The sequence below is a fragment of the Tachypleus tridentatus genome, chromosome 13, assembly GCF_004210375.1.
Source record: "Tachypleus tridentatus isolate NWPU-2018 chromosome 13, ASM421037v1, whole genome shotgun sequence".
Classification (NCBI taxonomy): domain Eukaryota; kingdom Metazoa; phylum Arthropoda; class Merostomata; order Xiphosura; family Limulidae; genus Tachypleus; species Tachypleus tridentatus.
Genome location: NC_134837.1, coordinates 210,488,937 through 210,511,992, shown reverse-complemented (window position 1 = coordinate 210,511,992; position 23,056 = coordinate 210,488,937). Strand labels below are relative to the sequence as shown.

Below are 23,056 nucleotides of genomic sequence, written 5' to 3'. Positions count from 1 at the left end.
CCAGTGTACCAGGTTTTACTGTTATCTACACAACTTTTTTAGCCATTTTAAACTTATATACCTGGCTAAAGCAAGATGTTTTACTTTTTGTTTGGTATGTTAGGTCAATATTTGTTTGGAGATTACTTCATTTTTTTAATGACATCAGACCTTTCTCTTAGCAGCTAATGGAATGTACACTGATATAGGCTTAGCACTAGTAAATATTAGAATAACTTTTCAAAAAGTGAAAATAGTTTCTGTTCTTTACAATTGTGAGAAACAAAGTAGTTTAACATAGCATTTAAAAAAACAACACTCCAAACTAGTGTAAACTACCTAAGATAACTCAAGTTTAAACTACTTGTAATTTTGAATGTCACATAAACATGAGGGAGCATTTAAAGGTTATATTAATGTTACCTCATTAAATTTCACAAGAAAACTTGTTACTGCATAAAGTGTTGGTATTAGAGTAAAGAAAATACGAGAAATATAAAGTGTTTAGAAATCAGACTAGAATAATATGAAATGAATAACACCATGTTTAGAAATCAGACTAGGATAATATGAAATGAATAACACCATGTTTAGAAATCAGACTAGGATAATATGAAATGAATAACACCATGTTGAATGGTGCACAGTACAAGATTGGGACTATATTTTTACCCCAGCTATGCACATAGGGTAAAAAGGGAAGTATATCTTTAATGACAGATTTTTCTTTGATGCATCACCAAAAGTTATATAATAAAGAGCTACTTGCTTTCTGATCATAGTCTTAAATTGTCCCACAAGATTTTATTGCACGTGTTATATGAAGCACGTTAACAATAAATATAACATTTGTTAAAAATCTTTTCATAGAAAATTTTCAATTTATCCCTAAAAAGTTACCTTTAAAACTGCATAAAATAAATGTATGCCATGCGATCTTCAGGTGCTACTGTGAGATGTGTTTTAGCTGATAAATAAATTTTACAAGTTCATTTTGGAACAAATATAAAACAATTAACTAGCAAGTTGTAAACGTGTTAATATTTCAGGCAAATAAACTTCTCTAATTCTTTGCAGAAATCTGATAACATGACAAAAGTTGTAATTTAAGTTTTCAGGTTGTGATGTATGTTGAATTCTTTTTTTTCTTCTATTTATGTTGTAAAAATGTTTTCATTTTTAAAAAAATTGGAGAATTTTTGTATCTCTTTGTATATCACATTTCAGGAAATTTTTAAACCCATAATTTTAGTCTAAACAATATGTATATAAACATATATTTCCATTTATTATATAGACTTTCACACTAAGTAATTGATTTTACAGCAAAACTTGTTTCTGTATCTGTTTTTCTTACTGTAATAGCATGCATTACAGCAAATATAATGGGTATTTTTATGATCACCTTTCATCCCATAATATGATGTATATATTTTTTTACATCAGATGATGTTTTAAAATTTTTTCTTGATCATTCATTATACCTTTTTTTATATATAAAAAATATTCAGTAAATTTTAGTAGTTTAATTATTTACAACAGTAATCCAAAACTGACCAAAAATATCAGACTAATTTTTGTAAAGTACACAACACTTTCTATTCCTCAGCTGCCGATTAGAAGAACCCAGACAAAAATATTTTACCCAACCACTAATTTTTTTTTTTTTTATTATTATCTAACTTTAACTGGAGAGACGAGCTGCATTAGAAAAAGCTTCTTGTCTCACTTGGCCGCCAATGTGGCTGTGATATGTTGCGAGTTTGTCATATCACAGCCATCTTGACGTGTCTCGAGAGGATAACCTTACGTCGCAGAGGAACATTGCTTCATAATGCAACACTAATATTTTTCTCCTTTTTTATTTCCTACAATATTAATTTTTTTTGTACTTGTATCAAATTGTGTAAATAAAATTTACATTTTTTGACCAAGATAACAAAACATAAATATAAAAATTTTTTTTTTAAAGAACCTTTAAAAAAAATTAAGTTACACAAGCTCCCTTAAAGTAGTTGCATACAGCTGTAAGTCTGGTTTATATTCAGTAACAATGTATATGAAATAGTCCTGTACAGCATTTTTTACTCTGACATAAATAGGCTGTTGTTACTTATGGCTGAGGTCACTTAACAAATGGGACCTGGGGTCATTATTGCCAATTTTCCTTTCCTACTAATACTGCTAATCATAATTTCTTCTTAGTTGTGGTTGCCTAGGGACTGAAATATATCTTTACTATCATAGTTTCTTTATGCCAGTAGTAAAGTTCATTTTATTAGACTTAATTCTGTAAGCTCTACACCTCAGTTAAAGCCCTGTTTGGCAATTTTACCCTTAATGTTTTATTTTGGGTCTGGGCTTATAGGTGATGTGATTCAAGAGGAAGAGAGAGAGAGAGAGCTAGTGTAGGAAAACCAATGTGTTCTTACTTTAACAACTTTGAGTGCAAAAAGAAACAAAAAAACTTAACATTTTATTCTTGTAAGAAAAAACATTGCATTTGTGTATTTTTATCAACTGTTGAACGAACATGCTTGATTAATATACAATGTTTACAAGATTGTAAATGTTTTTGCTATTGTGTGGTTTTTTATAGCTGTTTCATGTATTGTCACTCCTCCCCCATACAAATGAAATTTGGTTGCATTACAGATTTATTTTATTTGAAATAAATAACATTTGTTTCCTTGTTTAATTTGTAAAAGCTACTTTCATAATGACTTGGAAGTTGATTGGGGGGGAAAAATTGTTTCATAACAGGACTTTCTGGTAGTCATTCAATTTGGGGACCCATAGAAAATCCTGTTCTAGAACCCATAGCAGAACTTGAAATATAATTCAATTTTTGTAATTGGTATTCTTGGCTACCCCCCCCCTTCACCAGTGCAGTTTTATCCTTTTGAAAGAAAATCAAGAACTAATACTACCTCTGCATGTAGGTAACCAAGGAGCCTAAGATATGGAATTTGGACTCTGGTTTGACTTGAAAGTACTTGAAAATTTGTTTTGTTCCTCTAGTTTTAGTGCAGCTACAAATTTTTCCCCATAACTAGACCTTGAATGAAAAAATAACTCTAGGTTATTCTCTAGTTACTTCAAAAAACTTCAGAAGGAAAAAAATTGCTTCGAGTTCCTTACAATCTGACAGATGATGAATAAACAACAATAAAGCATACTTAGAGGCCCAGACAAACCTGAAAGTAAAGAATTGGATTTTCGTCACTCACAAAGTGGTTGTTGTATGTTTCTGCTGCTCTTCATATCACAGCCAGCTTTGATGAGTGAAGAAGATGTTGATTTCAACGTGGTGAATGAGAAGTGATCCGACGAAGTATACAGGACTTGTGACTGGAACACACACCATTAAAACAAACCCACAATTAGTTAAGAGTTACCTAAACTTTCTGTAACTGATACAGTATGCTTTTATTATTGGTGCCTCACATAATTACAAATGCCTTAAACATTTTTGGTTCCATATTAGTTTGGTAGTTTGAAAATGTAACAAGGAATGGTGCAAATAATGACTTGATGAATTTGAAGTTTTAAGAAATGTGAGAATATTTTTGTGTTTTTATTAATGAAAGTGCTTGTTTCTTTTTAAATCTAAAACAAGTTAGATGCTTTCTAAATATGTTTCAGTGGAGATTATTTTTAATTTTTACCTTTCACTAAAATAGTGATTAAACAAAACTGTAGCCCTTATCTCTGTGCAAAGGGCAGTTAAAATCGTATATGTGAATACATTAAACTGCTACAAGCTGTTTATGATTGGATCTTGGATTGTTACCCTGACTTAAGGAAGTGTTTGCTTAACTTGTGCCCACAGCCTTATTCCATAGATCCTGAGCTTGTACACCCCACCTCCTTAGACATTCTCCAACTAATATCAATAAACTGTATTTCAAAATGGTGTAAAGATTACGTGTTTCCATCAATTAATATCTGTGGTAATTAATAATTTCAGACGAGCCTCGTTAACTCATCGAAATATTAACTAATTTAGTTCTTTCCGTTTACAAAAGTTGTGACACTTTATACTTTCAGTGCATTTCTCATTTTTTCTCCGATTTATGTTTTATTAGCTATTTCGTGTACCAATGAAGAAATGTAATCCAAAATTAGTGAATATTACTCGCATTTTACCTTCCTATTTTGGGATTTTTTGCAGTAAAAATGTATAATATGAATTACTTCGAACAGATCAGGCAGTGCGCAAAGTTCCACCGTAACACCATCAAAAATAATCCACTTAAGCCTACAGCTTTTCTTTGGAGACTACGTATTGCTGTATGAAACTGGTGCGCATGTTCATTTGGTGCAGTGTAGTTTCTAAGGTGCTGTTTCCCATAGCAACAGCTGATGAAGTCTAAGATAAATGACATCGTGTGTCATTTGATCTGGATCGAGCTTTAGCAAGAAGAAACTGATAAAAGCTATGCGTGTTTGCCAGTGTACACCGGTAACATGTAACCCAGCCTAAGAACTTCGTTAAACATTGAACTCTTGCGGAAACCATAAATCGTTCATCTTCTCCATACTTATATCCTCAATAACAATGTATACTAGAGCCATCACTCATGTTTACAGGTTTGCATTTACATATAGCAAATTTTTTATTTGACAGTTTCTTTGTGGCCCGGCATGGCCTAGCGCGTAAAGCGTGCGAGTTTCTCGCGCCCGCGTCGCGCTAAACATGCCCTCCCAGCCGTGGGGTGTATATGTGACGGTCAATCCCACTATTCGTTGGTAAAAGAGTGAGTTCGTGGTGGGTGATGATTTCCCTCTAGTCTTACACTGCTAAATTAGGGACGGCTAGCCCAGATAGCCCTCGAGTAGCTTTGTGCGAAATTTCCAAACAAACCAAACCAAACCAGGTTTCTTCGATGTCATAAGTTTTGTTTGATTGTTTCTATTTATTTTTTCCTTTTGATATAATATTAGATCAGACAATAAGATACTTTTTTCGTTTTTTTCTTCAATAATTTACTGAATTTATTTTCTTAAAGGCTCAGTACTTTTCTAAAAACATTTTAAATTTTTAGATATTTATGAAGTATTGAGTGGATCTGACACGCCCCATCCAGATAACGAATTTTGTTATGTGAGTTGTAGAGAACCAGCCTCAAGGCGAAAAGAGTCTGGCTACATACGATTTCTTTTCGTGTGGTTTCGGAGATAAATAGGCTAAAGATGAGAAAAGAAACTGGAAACACCATTTCTGTTTTTGTTTCCAAGAAAATCAGGCTTAGTTCAGATGGTTAAATATCAATTGACATTGTTAGTTTTGTTTATTTTTTAAGCTCAAAGCTGTAACATGGATATGTGTGCTGTCTACAGCGCGCTTATCGAAGCTCAATTAAACATTTTTCTTTTTTTGTTAAGCGCTGTAGACTTACCGTTGAGCCCGCAGCGTGGAACAGTATTTTGCGATTTCTGTCGTTGTTTCAAAGAGAATACATCATACGATACGATAAAATTTGTATTTTTACGATATGTGGGAAACTTTCAGTAAACATTGTCATTTGTACATGGACAATAATTTCTAATAAAGTATTGTTGTTAAAAATTGATTCAATAAAGGAAAGAGTCTTAATTTATTTTATCAAAAACATTACATGCAAATTGACAACAAAACAAATTGACAAATATTAACTTTAAACATGAGAATTAAAAAAAAACAAAAAACTATAATCAAATAAATGACAACCAGCAAGAGAAATAAAATGGATGTGGGAAGTATCTAAATAAGACAATGTTAGTAATATAAATAATAAATTACAAACAAGATTGTCAAACTTTGTAACAAACCGTTAGTATAACTTCTGTTTTCAGCTACGTATCATATCGACTACTGTGGTGAGAGATATGCACACTTATTAAACACCTGTGTCAAGGTAATTTCTGTTTTTGCCTGAAATAAACTGTCGACCAGAAAGAATTCACGAATATTTGGTGCACGTGGAAGTAGCGCGACTGGTCACAAATTAACTTGAATCCTAGTTTTTAATGTAATATTACAATGATAATAAGTCTTTTTTACAATATTGACAAATAAAGTTAATGAATGTTACGTGAAAGCCACATCATCGTGACAAAAAAAAATTGATATGAACAGTGTATCATAGATCGATAACTCGGTTAAAATCGTAGCTCGGAATATAATTATTTTGGGAAGAGAATTACCAAACTACGCCAATGTTTCCCCTCTGCTTTACTGTTAATAATAATTTGTTTACAGATGTATACGTGCAGGGTTCACGAAAATGTTTAAGATTAAATAAAACCAAAAGCACGAAAAACAAATTATTTCTTGATTTTTAAGTTCGTGTGTCAAGATGTGTTGTGTATCCTACAGAGTATCTAATTCTTCTCGTGATACATGACATGCGCATGTTTTACTGACTTCACAACAGCATAAAGTGCAACGTTAATAGTCCGTTATGTAACGTCGTTTTATTTTACTGAGTGACAGACAGCACACTAGTGTATTGTGTTAATGGTTAAAACAGGTGACCCTGACCCCTTCAGGCGGCCTGTGGCTCCTGTTGGGGGAAACAAATCAAACTTGTAACAAGATAATCTTAGGTTTTTATAATTTCTAGGCCTTATTTTTTAAAACCAAAAATCTGCCTTTAAATGGGTTGAGTTATAATGAGGTTAAAATTAAAGGTTTACAACAATAGGATAGGCTAAAAACCTAGCGTGAAAGATGCGTGTTTGTAGTTATATTTACATCTACATTACATAAAATTATTCTACATTCGCGCTTCTCTAACCCGAGTTTTACTTTGACTTTTTTCCTCTTTTTTTCAGACTGTGAGCAACAGTAACGCTTGAATGATAATAAATAAATGATTTGTAATAGACTTACATGATATTTGTAGTAATTATAATTCACCTGCGTAACCTGATTCACACCCTAACAGTCGTCATCCGTGAACGTTACTAATTAAACAGTACTTACGTTATTAGTGTAGGTTCAAGAACTTTTATACTTTCAGAAAGTAAGTTCAATAAGTAAGCCTTTCTCTTCTTTCCAAGTCGGGTCCCACAGGGTATTATGGGCGCCAGCTTATGAAATCTGTTTTTCTCGGGGTCCTCCAGTTTACCCCCCCCCATGTGTTTGCTTATTAACTTAAGAAATTGGCTTCAGACATCAAAAATCGTGTGCGGTTTATTTTTCTTTTTCAGTACTTTTTTTTTTTCCCTACTAAACCTAACTTAAAACCACCATGAGAAGGACGAAGATAAAGTTCTGACCGCCCCTGGTTATAACTTTGAAACAAAATACTTACACGTTCTTCACTCTGCGATAAGTCTACGGATTTATAACGCTAAAATCAGAGGTTCAATTACCCTCGGTGGACTCTGCAGACAGCCTGATTTAGCTTTGCTTTTCGAAAACACACACTGCTACAGTAATGCTTGTCGCATCCAACCGGCCTGGTAGAGTGCGAAACCCCAGCCCTGTTAGCGCTACATGTGGCAGACGTAGTGTGGTTGACCTTCTCCTGTGGACAAGGTACCGTGAGCGTTTTGTCAGTGACATTTTTATGTAATTTTATGAAAGTATTTAGTAACTGTTCCCGATAACAGTTACTATAGAAATAGAACGTGTTATGAAGCGTTAAGATTTCTAAAACAATAATCGGATTTCCCTTCGCATGTGCTGCCATCTTTAGAGCATATAATACAGTTGATATTAACTTCAGACTTTTAAAGTTAGCAGTCTACTGGTTAGGGTGTTCGACTCGCTGTTTTCGAGTCATAGGTTTGAATATGTACTTCGCCGAACATTCTTGCTTTTACAGCCTTGAGGTATGGGAGAAGGCGATTGTTAAAACGTCATGATAAATTCTACTATTTACTATTAGAAGTCTAAGCGTGGGCGATTGATAGCGTTCGCTACCTGTCTTCCTTCTAGTCTGGCACCTGTAAATCAAGAAGGGCTACTACAGATTACCCTAGAGTAGCTTGGCGCGAAATTCGACCAAGTAAGAAAGATGATCATAGTTAAAAATGTATGCCTATTAAAGAGTGCAGCTAAATCAACATAATGTTCACGCTTTATTAACTAAATTAATTTTAAAATAATTACAAGTAATAAAATGTGTTGGGGAAAGCACTCATTTACTTTTCGAATTGAAATTACGATATAAAAAAAGAAAACTAATTCTTTGTGTTTGATCTATACTTAGACATTTGTAATCACACGAGTTTTTCGATAAGATATACTTATCAAACAAAATATTTTTTAGAGAAATAATGTTATTTAGAGAAAATTGTTTTTATGGTCAAATTACTTTGGTCAGGGTCGAAACTTAGTGACAGCAGAAAATAGCCTAAGAGAAAGTAGCATCCTCCAACCTACCATCCACGCCAATTGACTGGCGACACAATTATAACGAACTCGCAGCTCAAACGAAAGGACGAATATTCTGTGATACCGTCCCTATTTCGACATTTCTTGTCAGCCACGCAATCCGGAGTTTTTTAAGTGCCAAATGGTGCGCCTCCAAAGTCGATATGTTTTTTGCGAAAGCGCTCCAAAAAGTTTGATTTTTTGGGATTAACACTTATCGACCCAGTTTAAATTAATTTATTCTTAATTTATGTTGTTTATGTAATAATGTTAGATGCGTTATTTTCCGTATTATATAACAAGAGTTTATTATGATCCGAAGTTATGTACTTAGACCAAAATTAAAAATCTAATTAAACTGTACCGATGGCCAACACAAGATATGTTTATACTTTTTTAAAGATTTAAACGCACTGTCTCATCATTTGGTTATTTAGCTGTTAACGATGTTGTCGGCCGTAATTCCAGTAATCACTGACGTCTGGGCAGCTTGATATTCCATCTCAACTGGTGCTCCTCTGTACCTGACTACCCCCACGGGCACATTGACATGGCTGCGAACTTATACCGCTAGAAACCGGGTTTTGATACCCGTGGTTTATAGAATAGGCAGCCGTCTGAGAAGCTTCGTGCTTAATAACAACAAAAAAACAGTTTTGTTGTTTGGGGGTGAGTCTGACCGCCTACCGTAGTATTAAAATCATATTTTTGAAATTTATCACACGTGCGTAAATTTTGCCCACCTCACCACTTCGGACAAAGGTTTTATACCCTACCTTTGGTCCTAACTGTGTATGTTAAATGAACAAGGAAAATAATATTTATAATAATAAACAATAAAAGACAATAGAAAGAAGTATTAACATTCGATATATTAAATAGTAGAATAAATATATTAAACGATAAATGAAATACGTTGCTGTGGTAAATTTAACCTGATATAAAACTAGTGGGGACCGCGTATACCAACATACCACTGTAAACCCCAAGAACTAATCTGTAAACATAGGATAACGTTCGTCATATTTTTCACTAATTCAGACAAACTGCGCATGTGCATTCTCTAACGGCTTCTACTTTTCTGTTGGCAACCGATTGGTTATAAAGGACATCTAAACGACGTGTTTTGGGCTTCTTAAATAATAATTCATTTCATCATGAGCGCTCGTACTCTAGTAAAAAAAAAAAAAAAAAATTGTGATGTAAGCGACGGAAGTCGGTGCAACGTTTTTTTTTCACACCTTTTGAAATTTCTCGTTCGATACCAGCGCTAATCAAGTGGCGTTAGACTAAGACAAGACATTCCATGAAACGCGATTTGTGCAGTATAATATTTTAAAAGTTACTGTTTGAACACCACAAGCCGGTGAGCGTGTTACGTTTAAAATTATCATAAAAGGTAACAGTCACTAACCCTCAAGGAAGCCGTAATTGAGGGGTGATTGGTAGATGTGAAATGCTACTTTTATATACTTCTGACTTAGAGACGGCAATGGACAGATTGAGACACACTACTCATTTGACTTGTTTTTATAACTTATCCTAAACATTCTACAAATATTTTATGTTGTCGGTTTATATAAGCCGCCGTAATTTCTTGTTTTCATTTCACTCATTTTAATAAACTAGTTGGTTACAGTTGATGTTGAGGCGTCCACATTTTCCAATAAATATAAATGAATCTAATAAATTGCAATGAGTTACGCTCAACGCACTTTGAAAGTAGTTTTCGTTGGTGATTGGTAAGCCTTTTACCTCGTGATTACCCACATCTCATTTTTTCTTTTCCCTTAACAATTACGTTTCTCGAATATAATACTGTCAAGCGCGAACCTTATGAATGAAAATTTCTACAGTTAGCGAGTATTTCGATACACTAGCAATGAAACAGTTCCGTAGCCACTCCTACTTCAGGCGCGACCGGGAGGTCGAGTGGAAACGACCTCGAAAAGAAATATCACCTGCACGTGCTAAGAAAAACCTGCTGGGAAAAATTGTCGGAAGAAAAACATTTTCATTTACGAACATGCATTATTTCTGGAATGTAGTCTGTTTAAGATGAATGTTTAATTTAATAATAAAACAACACAATGAGCGAAGACAACATTTGCTGATAGAATAACGCAACAAACTATTGAAATTTTGCAAGATTGAAGTCTGTGGATTTGTTTCCGCTTTACATTGTCAAAAATACAAGCTTCGCCCGTGGTTTCATCTCGTTTCTCACAAGCTACGTGCACAAACCGTAAGGTTATTTTTAAATATAGACCTGGACGTAAACGTTTACTTGCAAACAAGTATAATGCTTGTGATGGTTTATTACTAACGGTCCTTTGTTAATGTAATAACAGTACTAGACTCTCCAAGCGATCACAATTGTATGTGTTGTAGTTTATCAAAAAATAAATTTACCTATAATGATGGAACAGACCAATCCGATATCTAATGCAATTTATTACAGCTAATGTTGAAGTAATACTGTGTGTTTATTGTGAATGTGACGAGATAATCAGTTATCACTGCTGACAATAACAGAACAGTGTATAGTATTGTAGATATCACAACATGTACTTAACCCCTAGCCACCCACGGGATGTTGCAATCAGGCCCGTCTGTGTCTGGCCATCCACGCATCTCAAAAAATAGTAGAACGATGTAGACGAGAACTATATGGAAGAAAGGAAGTTAGTATACGACGGTCCTTCCCACATTTAGCCTAGAGTGTAGATCAATTTTGAGCATTTTCTCGTGGTTTTAGGTTATTAATTCTGTGAAATGCGATAGGAGTGGTACCAAATTTCCTGGGAACAGTAGGGAGTGATGGATTATTCTGGATCTAGGAAGGATTTAAACGGACGCAGTAGTTTAGAAAAGAAACAAGGGTTAGGGTATAGAATGTCTCTTGGTAACAACACAACGGTGTAACGTATATGGATTTCACACAATACACTATTCTCACTGTTAGTTATAACAGTGTTTTATGTTTGGAAACCCGTTTGATTTTATGTTCATGTTTAAACACATTCCCCGATTCAACCCTGACGCACGAAATATTGTTCCTTCTTATGATATATTGTACCGAACGAACGACTCCAGTAAAGTAGGGAGATTTACAACGGAAACAGAATTATTCAGTCTGGTTCAGTTGCGCCGTATAGTTACAGGACGCCATTGTTGCTAAGGTACTGATAACGACAAGATATTTCCGTTACTGGGGTTGCTGAGTTTTACGAATATCGACGTTGCTATGGTTGCTAAATAACGTGCCTGAATAATTGATGCGTTAACGGAGATATATAACGAAAGTAATTTGATACGTTAACGGCCTTTTAAACGACATAACTATTGCACGGTGGTAAGAAAAGGAAAATTATTTGCAAACGAAATTATCGGAGATTGAACAGGGCCGTGCCTATTTCAAGAAATTAATATAGTTTTGAAAAGTACGTGAATACATCGTTTTAAGTCAGTACACTAATAAAGACTAAATATTGTTTTGTCAACCGAATTATTAAAAGGTCAATTGAGAGACTTATAAACTGATACTTTTGTATATTAGGTTTAAATTGATTACCGGGGGTTGGTGGCGTAGCGGGTCAGACTCCAGTTATTGGGCTAGTGTTACAAACAAAACAAAAGGGGGCTTTATTGCGTGATTAAAGCACCGGTCAAATATGACGATTTCATGAGCGTAGTCGAAGAGTTGGCGGTGGCTCTTTCAAACTAGCTTTTATCAGCTTGAAAATCAAAGATGGCTAGTATACGTACCGCTCCTGTAGTGAATATTCTCAGTAATTAACAGTGTTGTTGAACAGACTGGTTCGACCATAAGCTCCAGGAGAGTGTAATGCTAAGATCCGATTTCTATACCCGCCACGAGAAGGCAGATAATCCATCTTGTAGCACTGTCTTCGTCTTATGCAATATATTTAATGTAGATACCAGCAGCGGTTTTCGTAAATATCTCACCTTCCTGATGTTCATAATGATTCTGAGCCCAACAACAGTTTTGGCTAATTGCACGTGACTAGCGGCTCCACCTTCCAGAGCCAGATATTGCTGGAAGCTTTGTTTCTATGGTTACCCAATTCAATGCTTGTGTTGCAGCAAGGGATTTGGGTTCAGGTAGGGAATTTAACGGGAAGGAAATATTCGCGTCGATTTCCCGCCCGTCCTCTCCAAGAGCTGTCCTGGGGGAGGGGGATATAAATATACATATAGGCGACGTTTCTGAACTAAGACTAAGCGTTCGAATGTGGACTTTCCATTCTCAGCACTTTCCCAACCCAAGTAAAGTTTCCAACTTGTATTTTCGGCCGGCCAAGGTAAACTAATGCTGACGTCAGACTTGTCATTACTTATTTAAAACACGTTTTACTTAGTTTTGGTTTGTTTTGTTTAAACAGTAATTTCGTTCGAATTAAAAATACTTTTTTTTTGTAAAACATTACTTACATGTAAATATAGATATCGTGAGAAGTTTACAATGGATCTCGGAATTATCCAATGTTATTCCCATAAACAAGAATGTTTTTTCGAGCGCTCTTAAGAAAAAGGCAGATTTAGTAAGTATCTGATTTAATTACAAATTGTACATGTTCCTTGATAAGACGCTTATAAAATATCATGTGATGTTGGTGTTTAGTATCTGGAAATATTGAGCAAAATGAACAGAACAATTTAGTGTCCAGAGAAGTTAAAGTTTACAATTTATATTCCAAGTAGTGACAGAGGATGGAACATTGTATTTCAACTTATTCCCCAAAACAAGCGATTTTCTTAATTCTCAATATCAGGAGAAATTTAAACATGGTGATAGTTGGATTTTTAGAAAAAGTTAACCCTTAGGCCATCACTGCTGTGTTCGAACCCAGAATGTAGGGTTAAGTTCTAAATTATGCTATCAGTGGACTTTACGAAAAATTTCTGCTTATATTTTAAATGTAACAAAGTATGGAATAATTTCTGTCAGTAAAAAACTGTGGTGGATCTGAGATAGTCCTCATTTAAATTATTAAAAGTACTAGTGTGCACCCCCGCTCGACCTTATGGTTAGAATTGGTGCTTTCCCTCCAATCATCTCTGGAACAGAAAGTTATACAAAAAAAAAAAAAAAGTATAAATTTCAACTTTACATTTTATGAAACCCACCGGCCGCTTAGCAATAAGTTTGAAAACGTACAACGTCGATATCCTCAAGTTTATTCCCCACAATAGAAAGAGCGAAGATAGACCAACGTGTAGCCTTTCACTAAAGCAACATGACACGAGTTTTTACTAGAAGCGTCTTACCAGTTAAGCTGGAAATGAAACTTACGATATGAAACTAAAAACTTACTTAGGTATGAAAGGTTCACACACTACCACATTTTTCACTTCAGGATTGTCAGAAGCGTCCGTGAAGTACACCAATATGTTTGTCACAGAAGATGGATGGCGATTATATTTCCATTCGTGTGTTTGGCAGCAAGAGTTCTCGGTTAAATGGACTTTAAATGTATACAAACTTTTTCTTTTAAGTAAAATCGAACTTAAAAGCGACTAGTTTTTGGATGGTCAAGGTCACGTAAATCCAGAAACAATTCCCATTTGTTAAGTTAGGGACTTATCGGAGGTATTTTTACTGCTAGAAAGCAAGCTTCAATACCCCTTGTGGGCCCCTTTGTATAGTTTTGTGCTTAATAACAAACATCTGAGTGGCCCTCTAGTTTATCCTGTAGAAACTTGTACACAAATTCTTTCACATTCTTACAGAATTTTCAATAGAAAATAATTTGAGCAGCGTAGTCAATACCTTAATAAGAACCAAAGTGAAAGAAAACAGATGTGTAAATCCCAAATTAACTAAACTCACGGCAGTTACTATACGTTTCAAATATGATTAATAGATGACGCCACTTTACAGATACAACCCCGAAAATGGTAGTTAGATATTAACTCAGTTTTAATTATCAATCATTATACTGTTTGTGATAAAAGTGAGCGACAGAGAATTTTACCCAATAAACGTTCAATTGAACCTGATGTAGTTTCGTTCGATAAAACTTTGTATTGAGTTTAGCCATTTTGTCTACACCCATTATTAATGTTAAAAATCACATTTCCTACCAACGTTATACACACGGAAGCAACCAGTATCTCGAGTAACATAGGCATGGCCAAGCGCGTAAAGCGTGCGACTCGTAACTTAACATGCTCGCCCTCCCAGCCGTGGGGGCGTATAATGTGACGATCAATCCCACTATTCATTATTCGCTATGACTAGCTGCCTTCCCTCTAGTCTTACACTGCTAAATTAGGGACGGCTAGCACAGATAGCCCTCGAGCAGCTTTGTGCGAAATTCCAAAACAAACAAACAAAATCTCGAGTAACATAATTAGTTCATGAACTTGGTTTGTTGAATATTACTTTTACATCTGGGGTCGGACCGTGGCCAACAGTAATTAAGGGGCTTAAGTTCCATATCGAATCGGATGGAGGTAGAAACATAACTGTTACTGTACCTTTTGCACTGTAGTCGCGTTATCAAAGTGACAATCCTATAATTGGTTTAGAAGAAGGGCTTATAGAATTATGGATATTTTACCAGAATTCTAGGGTTTTATTCTATTTGTAAATTACGGGCGTAACTTCGAGTGCAACATATTGAGATTTATTTACCACATCGTTTATTAAAAAGCAGTTTCTTTATGGATAACACGGAAGTAATTTCGGGATATATATATATATATATATATATATATTGTAATCTGCAAAATTTGACAAGTGTTAAAAACTGTTGACGATGCTTCAGTGTTACGAGTCCGGATGACAACAGACGACACTGAAGCCTAATTAAAGTTTTATCTCTTGCTTCTGTCGAAGATCGCCCTTTCAGCCGTGGAGACGTTATAATTTTACAGTCAATCCCACTATACGTTTGTAGAAGAGTTGGCGGCGAGTGGTAATAACTAATTGCCTTCCTCCACTCTTACACACTGCTAAGTTGAGAACGCTTAGCACAGATAGCCTTCGTGTAGCTTTGCGCGAAATATAAAAACAAACAATAGTGGCCAAGAAATGCAAAACGAAAACAAAACCTACGATACAAGCGTCTAGAGAGCTCTGGGAAAACATTAGCGTTAATCACATTTGATCGCGGCGTTTAAAGCAAGAGATGCATGTGGTTTGTTACACTTTTCATATGTGCGTACTCTGTTTTGGGGGGAGGGTAAAGATGTCTCCAGCTAACTTCTCATTGTTAACTGAGATTTTACCGTTGTTAAAGGTAGTTAAACGAGATAAAGCAGTTATTTAATCCACCTTAAAACCATAGTATTGGTATTCGGAACGAGAAGGTTAATTTCAATAGACATTTATAGCGGAGACAAAATATATCTAGAACTAAACTTAGACTTTACAATACTGATAAGTGGTTTAGTTAGACAGGTACCCCGTTGTAAAAAATTCGTTGTTAGGGTGAAGTTAAATGTGCTGTTGTATATCCGATACCATTATAGAAACGGTATTGACATGTCATAATTAATGTTAAAGCTACCCTTAACATTCTTGTTTATCATCACTAAACAAATATTTAACTTCGATTTTAAATCTAATACTCAAAAAGAACACAGTTACTGAAGTAAATGTCGCATATAACAAATTCTCCCCGCATCGCCAGGTGGTTAGGGCACTCGACTCGTAATCTGAGTGTTGTAGGTTCGAATGCTGTTACAAACATGTTTGTCCTTTCAGCCAGAGGGAGTTATAATGTGAGGGCCTGTCTCACTATTTATTGGTGAAAGAGTAACCCAAGAATTAACAGCATGTGGTAGTGATGACTAACTGCCTTTGCTCTAGTCTTATACTGCTAAATTAGGGACAGCTAGTACAGAGTCCTTGTCTGGTAATGTTATCAACAAAACTTATGTTCCACATGAAGTACATTAGAGAATCAAACTGTACATGCAAATAGAATCTAAGAACTTTATGAATTGGTGAAATTAAGTGGGTGGGGGAGATTACACTTTTGTCATCACAGATGGCAGTCTTCCTGGTGCTGAAAGTTAAAGTAATGGCAGAAGTTGAGTTAGGTAGGCATTTTGTGAAGAAAGGTGGTACAGTAGCATTCCTGCTTGGTTTTGAAAAATCCAATTTTATTTTTAGTTTTTCTACAAAATGTGTAGGTTTAGGTAGCAATAGCTAGTGCATACAAGTTACTAGGTGTCAAAAGTAGAAAAGGACACAAGCCATTTTTCCTTTAAAATGAAAGCAGTCTAGTGCTACTGTTGATAAATAAGACTAAAGGATATAATAAAACAGCTTACATCTTTCAATGCATACAATATTTCAATTATTGGTGCAATCATTTTCAAATATTGAAGGTTAACAGTATAGGAGAGACTAGAAGGGGCTTAACTGTGTTAATTGTACGAGCTGCTGCAGTAAGCAGGTGTGAGCAACAGAAGCATCAGTGAAAGAAAATGTATGGACAAGGAAGGGGGTAATTTGTAAGCAAGTTGACCACAACATTTGTGCACAGTGGAGTCATTAGAAAAAGATGTTCAAACATTAGGAGGATGAAGTGGTAATCCAGAGGATCAATATAGATTGTTTAAAAGGAAAACAGATGAGATATTTATTTTATTTTTAATTGTACACATACTTCCACAAGGAAAACACTACTTTCACATTGTTTATTATTGAAGTTTCCATGAATTACACAAAGGCTGTTGAACAATGACTGACTATATTCTAAAACAAAAATAATTTAGTTAAGAGAAAACTTAGATAACAATGACTTTTTAAAACTACATATCTATATGTGGAATGTTTGGTCAAAATACCCATACTACAATAACTTAGCTTGTTGAAAATAAATATTTGTTTATTAAAACTAAACACTAACAGGCACAAATAGCCTCCTGTTAGAGTGATTACAAATAGTATTAACTAGAAATTCAATAAGTTGGACAGCGTTAAGTTAAATTTAGCATAACAAAAATTTACCTCTTACAAAAGTAAAATTAAGCACATGAATGCTAGTTTTTTTGTTCTTTAATATTGTAAGAGATGTAGTGAATGAATTTAAGATATTCAAGTTACTTGTTACACTAACATTTAAATTTTAGGGATTGTTGATTTAAACTATATAACAACACACAAGTATGATTATTTATTAAACTACCTTATGAACTATGCAGACTTAACTTTACAAAACACCAACAACTCAATGTGTTAGAAATTTCAGTAAATAAGTATAGATAAATTTATAGTAAGTGTTTACAACCATCTGACAAATATCTATGGTAATTATAAAAGCCTAAAACCTGTTCACATTCTTAATAAGTTTTTTTTTTTTTTTTGTTTTTTTGTTATAAAATATTTAATAAACATTTTGTATAAAGAATTAGTTACTTTGAATAAAAACTCTTACAAGCTTCTAACACTACTAATAAAAAAGTTGTTCAGAAACTAGCAATATTACAATTCTATAAAAGAGATCACTTTCTTTCAACTAATTCAAGAGGAAATTGATGAACAAGTTACTTGTATTTGTTGAAACAAAGTCTATTAAAGCAGCAGTTTTAGCCTACAATGTTTGATTTTTACACTGCCACACTGTACAGTTAGTTGATTACTATCAAAACATTTTATACAAAACATACATTAGAGAAAGTACTAGTTATTATACATGATGGCTCAAATACGAGTCAGTTATTACACAACTTTCCAATTAGGAAAATAGTTTTTGTTTAGTCTGTTTTTCAGCTCACATCATAGCAAAAAGCTGGATATTTATAACACTTTACCCTTAAGTTATGTTTGTAATCAAATTTGTTTTAATGATTAAACTAGTACTATGTTATTTCTAAAAGAAAGTTAAATGTTCCAAAAATATTCAGACATTTTACACAATCTCTTAAGTTTTTAGCTAATGACTACTACTAAGTATTAGTTGTAAACAGCCCCTCCACCCTCAATTAGAAACTTAAGAAGTTATGTAAAAGAACCAGAGAACAAATAGTTAATTATAAAAATAAAGAAAGAAAGACATTTTAAAGTGCACATTTTTGTTATTGAAAGCTAAGAGAAGAGAAATTCCAGATAAAGAAAGTTAGGAATACTTTAATACACTAAACCCTCTGGTTGAGGGCTATAAAACTAGTAGAAGTCTTCAACTGTAATGGAAATAGTTTCTTTTAGTATGTTATAACATTTTCAGATATATTTTATCATTAGTAAAAACATCCTGGTACTCAAGACCAAGTTTTATAAACTGACCACAATTGGAATGAATTATGGGTAAGGATGTCCATTTTAGTAATTAAGTAAAAAGAAAGTTTTGTAGCCTTTTTCTTTTTATGGTAATAACTGCTTTTCTGAATTTGTTTATCAAGTCTCACCCTGTTTTTGGGGTGTGAGGATGGAGAGAGGCAAGGAAGAGAAGATTACATTTGTAGTTATTCATGAAGGCTGTTTATTCACAATGTTTAATATTCTGATCACCTGGTTTAAAAATCTGGCAATAGCAAAAATCAAGTTAGAAAAAAAGCAAAAGGATTCTGTTGTTAATGGGAAAAATATAGTTATTAAAACATTTCATCATGATCAAAAATTCTTAAAACAAGGTAAGTAAATTACAACTCAAAAATTTAAAAGGGCAATGTAAAAAATACTAGAAAAAAAAATCAGGCAAGTTAAACAAACATTTCGAATATTATCCAATATATTTGGTTTAATTTTAGTAGTAGTTTCTAATCACTTAAGTGCCACACACGCATCACTTCTTAGTTAACTCCCAGTAGTAAGAACAGACTTCCAATATGTGACAATGATCCCAAGATAGCCAACTGCAGGTAGAGCTACAATTTCTTTTCAATTAAGTCTTCCAGTAGAAAGGGTTTACCACCACTAGGGTGCACAAGTAAGACAAAATTTGCATTAAATTGTTATTAAATATTTATGTATAAGGTCTTTTACCTACTCATTTTTCACTCACATCAAATATCTTGCCTTTGTTTTTTGGGTCTCCAAATTCTAAGACCTCTTTCTTTTTGTCTTCAATTGTACAACAATGGCACAGAAGAAGAGTTACTAGTTTACCTTTACCTTTTAGACCCATCACTACTGCCACACCATCAGGAGAGAACTCGCAACACGATATTCCAAGATCGGACGTAAATACTGCAAGGCACTGACCTGTAAAGAAGGCAAAGTGAAATACTTATTATGGAACTATGTACTAGTTAAAATAAAAACAGTTACCTACAGATAGTTAAAAGTACAGTTGAAGTTTGTGATGAACATATAGTACACTTAACTTTGCCACGAATGATGTTCTTTGAAGCTTGTGGAAGTTCATGCTAATATTTAAGTTACTTTATTTATCTAAGAGACTAAAATGATATAAATCATGACAAAAGATGTCAGTCTACATTCATACCTCTCTAACCTGACTCAATCCCACAATTTATCCTTATACTATTTTGCTTTTAGTCAGATACGACAAAAATATGATGACTGGAGGTAAAAGTAGTTTAAAAGATTAATATTGATTATATATACATCATAAATTACAAAAGAAATAATTACTTTTTGCTACATCCCAAACTCTGATACTTTTATCTCTTCCACTAGAGTCAAATGAGAGACATAGTGTTCCAGTGTCATCCATTTTAAGGGTATCAGCAGGTGCACTGTGACCTCTCAATGTAGACCTAACAAGATATTTTGAAGATGAATATTTTAAAAACACACCTTCAGTTATGTTCTGTAGTTTAAGTACATAAAACTATGTAAGTGTTGATAATGAAAAAAGTAAATGGGAAAACAAGCTAACCCAGAAATATCTTATCCAAATTAATGCAAAAGAAAAATGTTTGACCAAGCTAAGATGGTCTCAACTTGAGATTTACTTTGTAAAATATCCTATATTGGAAAGTCATTCTGGCTTTGAAATAATTCCCTTTTAAGAGTAACTTACTAAGCAAATTTTATAAAAAGTTAGTAATAAGGAAAATGAAACTGCCAAACACTTTAAAATAGGTCAGTGAGAGTACAGTAATGTTCTAATATTGTATACAGTTCTAAGCAATAGCAGTCCTGTACATTCACTCACAAGGTCTTTCCACCAAAATTAAAGACTTAATTGTTGCTAATTAAAGCACAGTTATGTATTATAATTACAGATGGCTAAGAGTCAATTACAGATATGTTAATATAGATTTGTAAGGATATAAAAGTAGCAGCATTGAATGTAACAATGCCCCCCCTCCATATGTTAAAGTGGGGTGTAGTGGAATAATGAATGCTTTGTAGCTACCAATGTAATGTCCAACATACTAGCCAGATATACCCCCCCCCTTAATGTCCACAAGCATCATTTAACAACCCCTCGTGCAAGTTACCTGCGTCCTCCACTGGCCAAATCCCATACCACGATCCAGGTGTTTTCTAGGCCATTAACAACACATCCTCCTGGTGAAGATATTGTAATACTACAGGTGTGATGTTCAGGCTTCAATTTCTTAAATAAAGTTCCACTTTCAAGATCGTACACCACAATGAAGCTTGGACCACTATCATTCAACTCCTACATTAGAGAGAGATTCAGTACAAGATCACAAGCATTGTACACTAAACATGTCACTTCAAAAGGAATTAAAATAGATTTAAGAAATGTTAATAATTTCATACTCCTCTTAATCTACAATTATTTATTAGTTTATCCATGGGTTGAAATACTGAAACTTAAAAAAAAAACAAAAAAAAACGGGGGTAGTGTTACCCCAATAAGTCAGAAGCATGGAAAATATGGGGAGGCTATTGTTGGCCAAAAGTTGTTAACCAAAGTTACATGTAGTACATACCACTGACATCAAAGTCCAGTTTTTAATATAAGCAGACTTACTGTCTTAGCTAAGCTATTTCAGGTTAGTTTCCCTACTACAATATAGTGAAGCAACAGTAACAAATTCAGTACAATGAAAAAAAAAAAAGTTAACTCAATACTGGTGTGGTTTTGCAAATCCTAGCATGATGTTAATTTTAAAACTTGTACATTAAAACATCTAATAGAGAATGTTGTAGAAGTAAGATGGTTTATAAAACTGCATTTCAAAAGATTTAGTACTATTAAGTGTCCATACCGATTATTTCCAAGTGTTGTATAGTACAATTTCTTGGTCAATATAGTTTAGTATTTTATCTACCTTAATGGTCCATCTGAAATTCCTTAATGTTCACTATTAACTTCAGCTTCACTAATAATAGTTAAACAAGTTCCACACATCCTCAACAGCTGCAATTAGGAGGTTGGAAAGTAAATTGAAGACTCATGTTAAAACAAGAGTATGTAGCAACCCACAACCTCTTGCAAGATGAAAGTGCAGCCAGTATTATAAAATCTTGAAAACTGTTAGTTGCAACATGAGGTTCATTTTTTATAATAAAGGGACATTTGTATTGTTAGCATGTTCAACAACATCACATAACAGCCTATCCTCTGTGTGTGTGTGTGTGTGTGTGTGTGTGTGTGTGTGTGTGTGTGTGTGTGTGTGTGTGTGTGTGTGTGTCATTGCAATTCCCAATGAGAGTTTCTCTTCAAAACAGTTATTTCTAATTTATTATCTGTTTAACCCAGCCAGCCTAAGAAGATCTGGTGTGAAACAAATTACTGTACAAACAAACATTCAAGTACACAAGTGGCCCACTATACATTAATAATAGAAGTTGTGTAAGAAGTCAGCAACTCACCCTGCAAACACATGCCACGTAACGTCCATCACTGGTGATGGCCAACAAACGGGTAAAAAACTCATGGCGTGGTATCCGTAGATCATGTAATAGCTTTCTGTTTGTTAAATCCCACACCAAAAGTGGAAATGGTTGAGTTTCATCTCCACATACACAAAGGTTTCCATTGGAACTCACTAATAAGCTGTTTAAGAACCTTAAAACAAAAGTAATTTTGTTAACATCTTTAGACAAGCCTGCAGTTCTAGTAACAAAAAAAAAAAAAAAAAAACTAGTTAATTTGTGGACAGTATTCTTTTGTTAACTCATCTTCTTGTTATACATAAGTGTAAGACCAAGAGAAACAAATCCAATATCTTGATCAAGTGGGTCCACAAGAAATTAAGTTTACCATTTCATCTACTCTTGTAAAAAGGGGTTGTAAAACCAGCCAGTCTACTAAAAATGCATAAAAGATAAGCTGCTACTTATTTCTCATCTTTAAAATATAAAAAAAAATTAAATTCAAACTTTTTTCATCCAGATAGCAGAACAAAACAATTACACTTAGACCAAGTTGTGCAAGATTCTTTAAAAGTTAACTTATGTAGCTTAAAATGTTAAATTTACTTCACTTAATATTGTATTTTAAGTTACTTTGGACAGTTTCTACTGATAAGATAATTTCACCCAACAAATAAAGGTTGTAGGCCAATAGTTTTACACTAAGTGCATTAAGTTTAAAGTTAGTCAAGTAGAAAAATGCCATATGGAATACAGAGAAGCTAAGTTGTCCCAGATTTTCAGGTCAGTTTTATAATTTGTCAACCATTTGTGAAGAGGATGCTTATGTATGCATTTTTGTAGGTATAAAAAAAGGTAAAACTTAATTCTACATCATACACAAAAACATTTAGTTACTCCCTTCCAATGTTCATCAGTCCAGCTCACACTATGGACAAAATAATCATTACATCAGTACTGGAAGATGT

General features: G+C 33.9%; 1 protein-coding gene and 1 long non-coding RNA gene across 3 annotated transcripts in view; one reads left to right on the top strand and one right to left on the bottom strand.

The window, feature by feature from the left end:
• LOC143238441 (uncharacterized) overlaps positions 1–5,555 on the top strand; it is a 55,142-nt gene extending 49,587 nt beyond the window's left edge. Inside the window, exon 3 of the long non-coding RNA XR_013020582.1 lies at positions 5,028–5,555. This is a non-coding gene — a long non-coding RNA (uncharacterized LOC143238441). The remainder of the gene's footprint in view (positions 1–5,027) is intronic.
• Positions 5,556–17,001: 11,446 nt separating this feature from the next.
• LOC143240075 (NACHT domain- and WD repeat-containing protein 1-like) overlaps positions 17,002–23,056 on the bottom strand; it is a 29,506-nt gene continuing 23,451 nt past the window's right edge. For both annotated transcript variants that reach the window (XM_076481922.1, XM_076481923.1), the window contains exons 11-14: positions 22,086–22,281; positions 20,738–20,922; positions 19,923–20,047; positions 17,002–19,529 (exon numbers count right to left, since the gene is read on the bottom strand). In XM_076481922.1, coding sequence (XP_076338037.1) covers positions 19,315–19,529; positions 19,923–20,047; positions 20,738–20,922; positions 22,086–22,281 — 721 coding nt within the window. In that variant the 3' untranslated portion in view covers positions 17,002–19,314. The remainder of the gene's footprint in view (positions 19,530–19,922; positions 20,048–20,737; positions 20,923–22,085; positions 22,282–23,056) is intronic.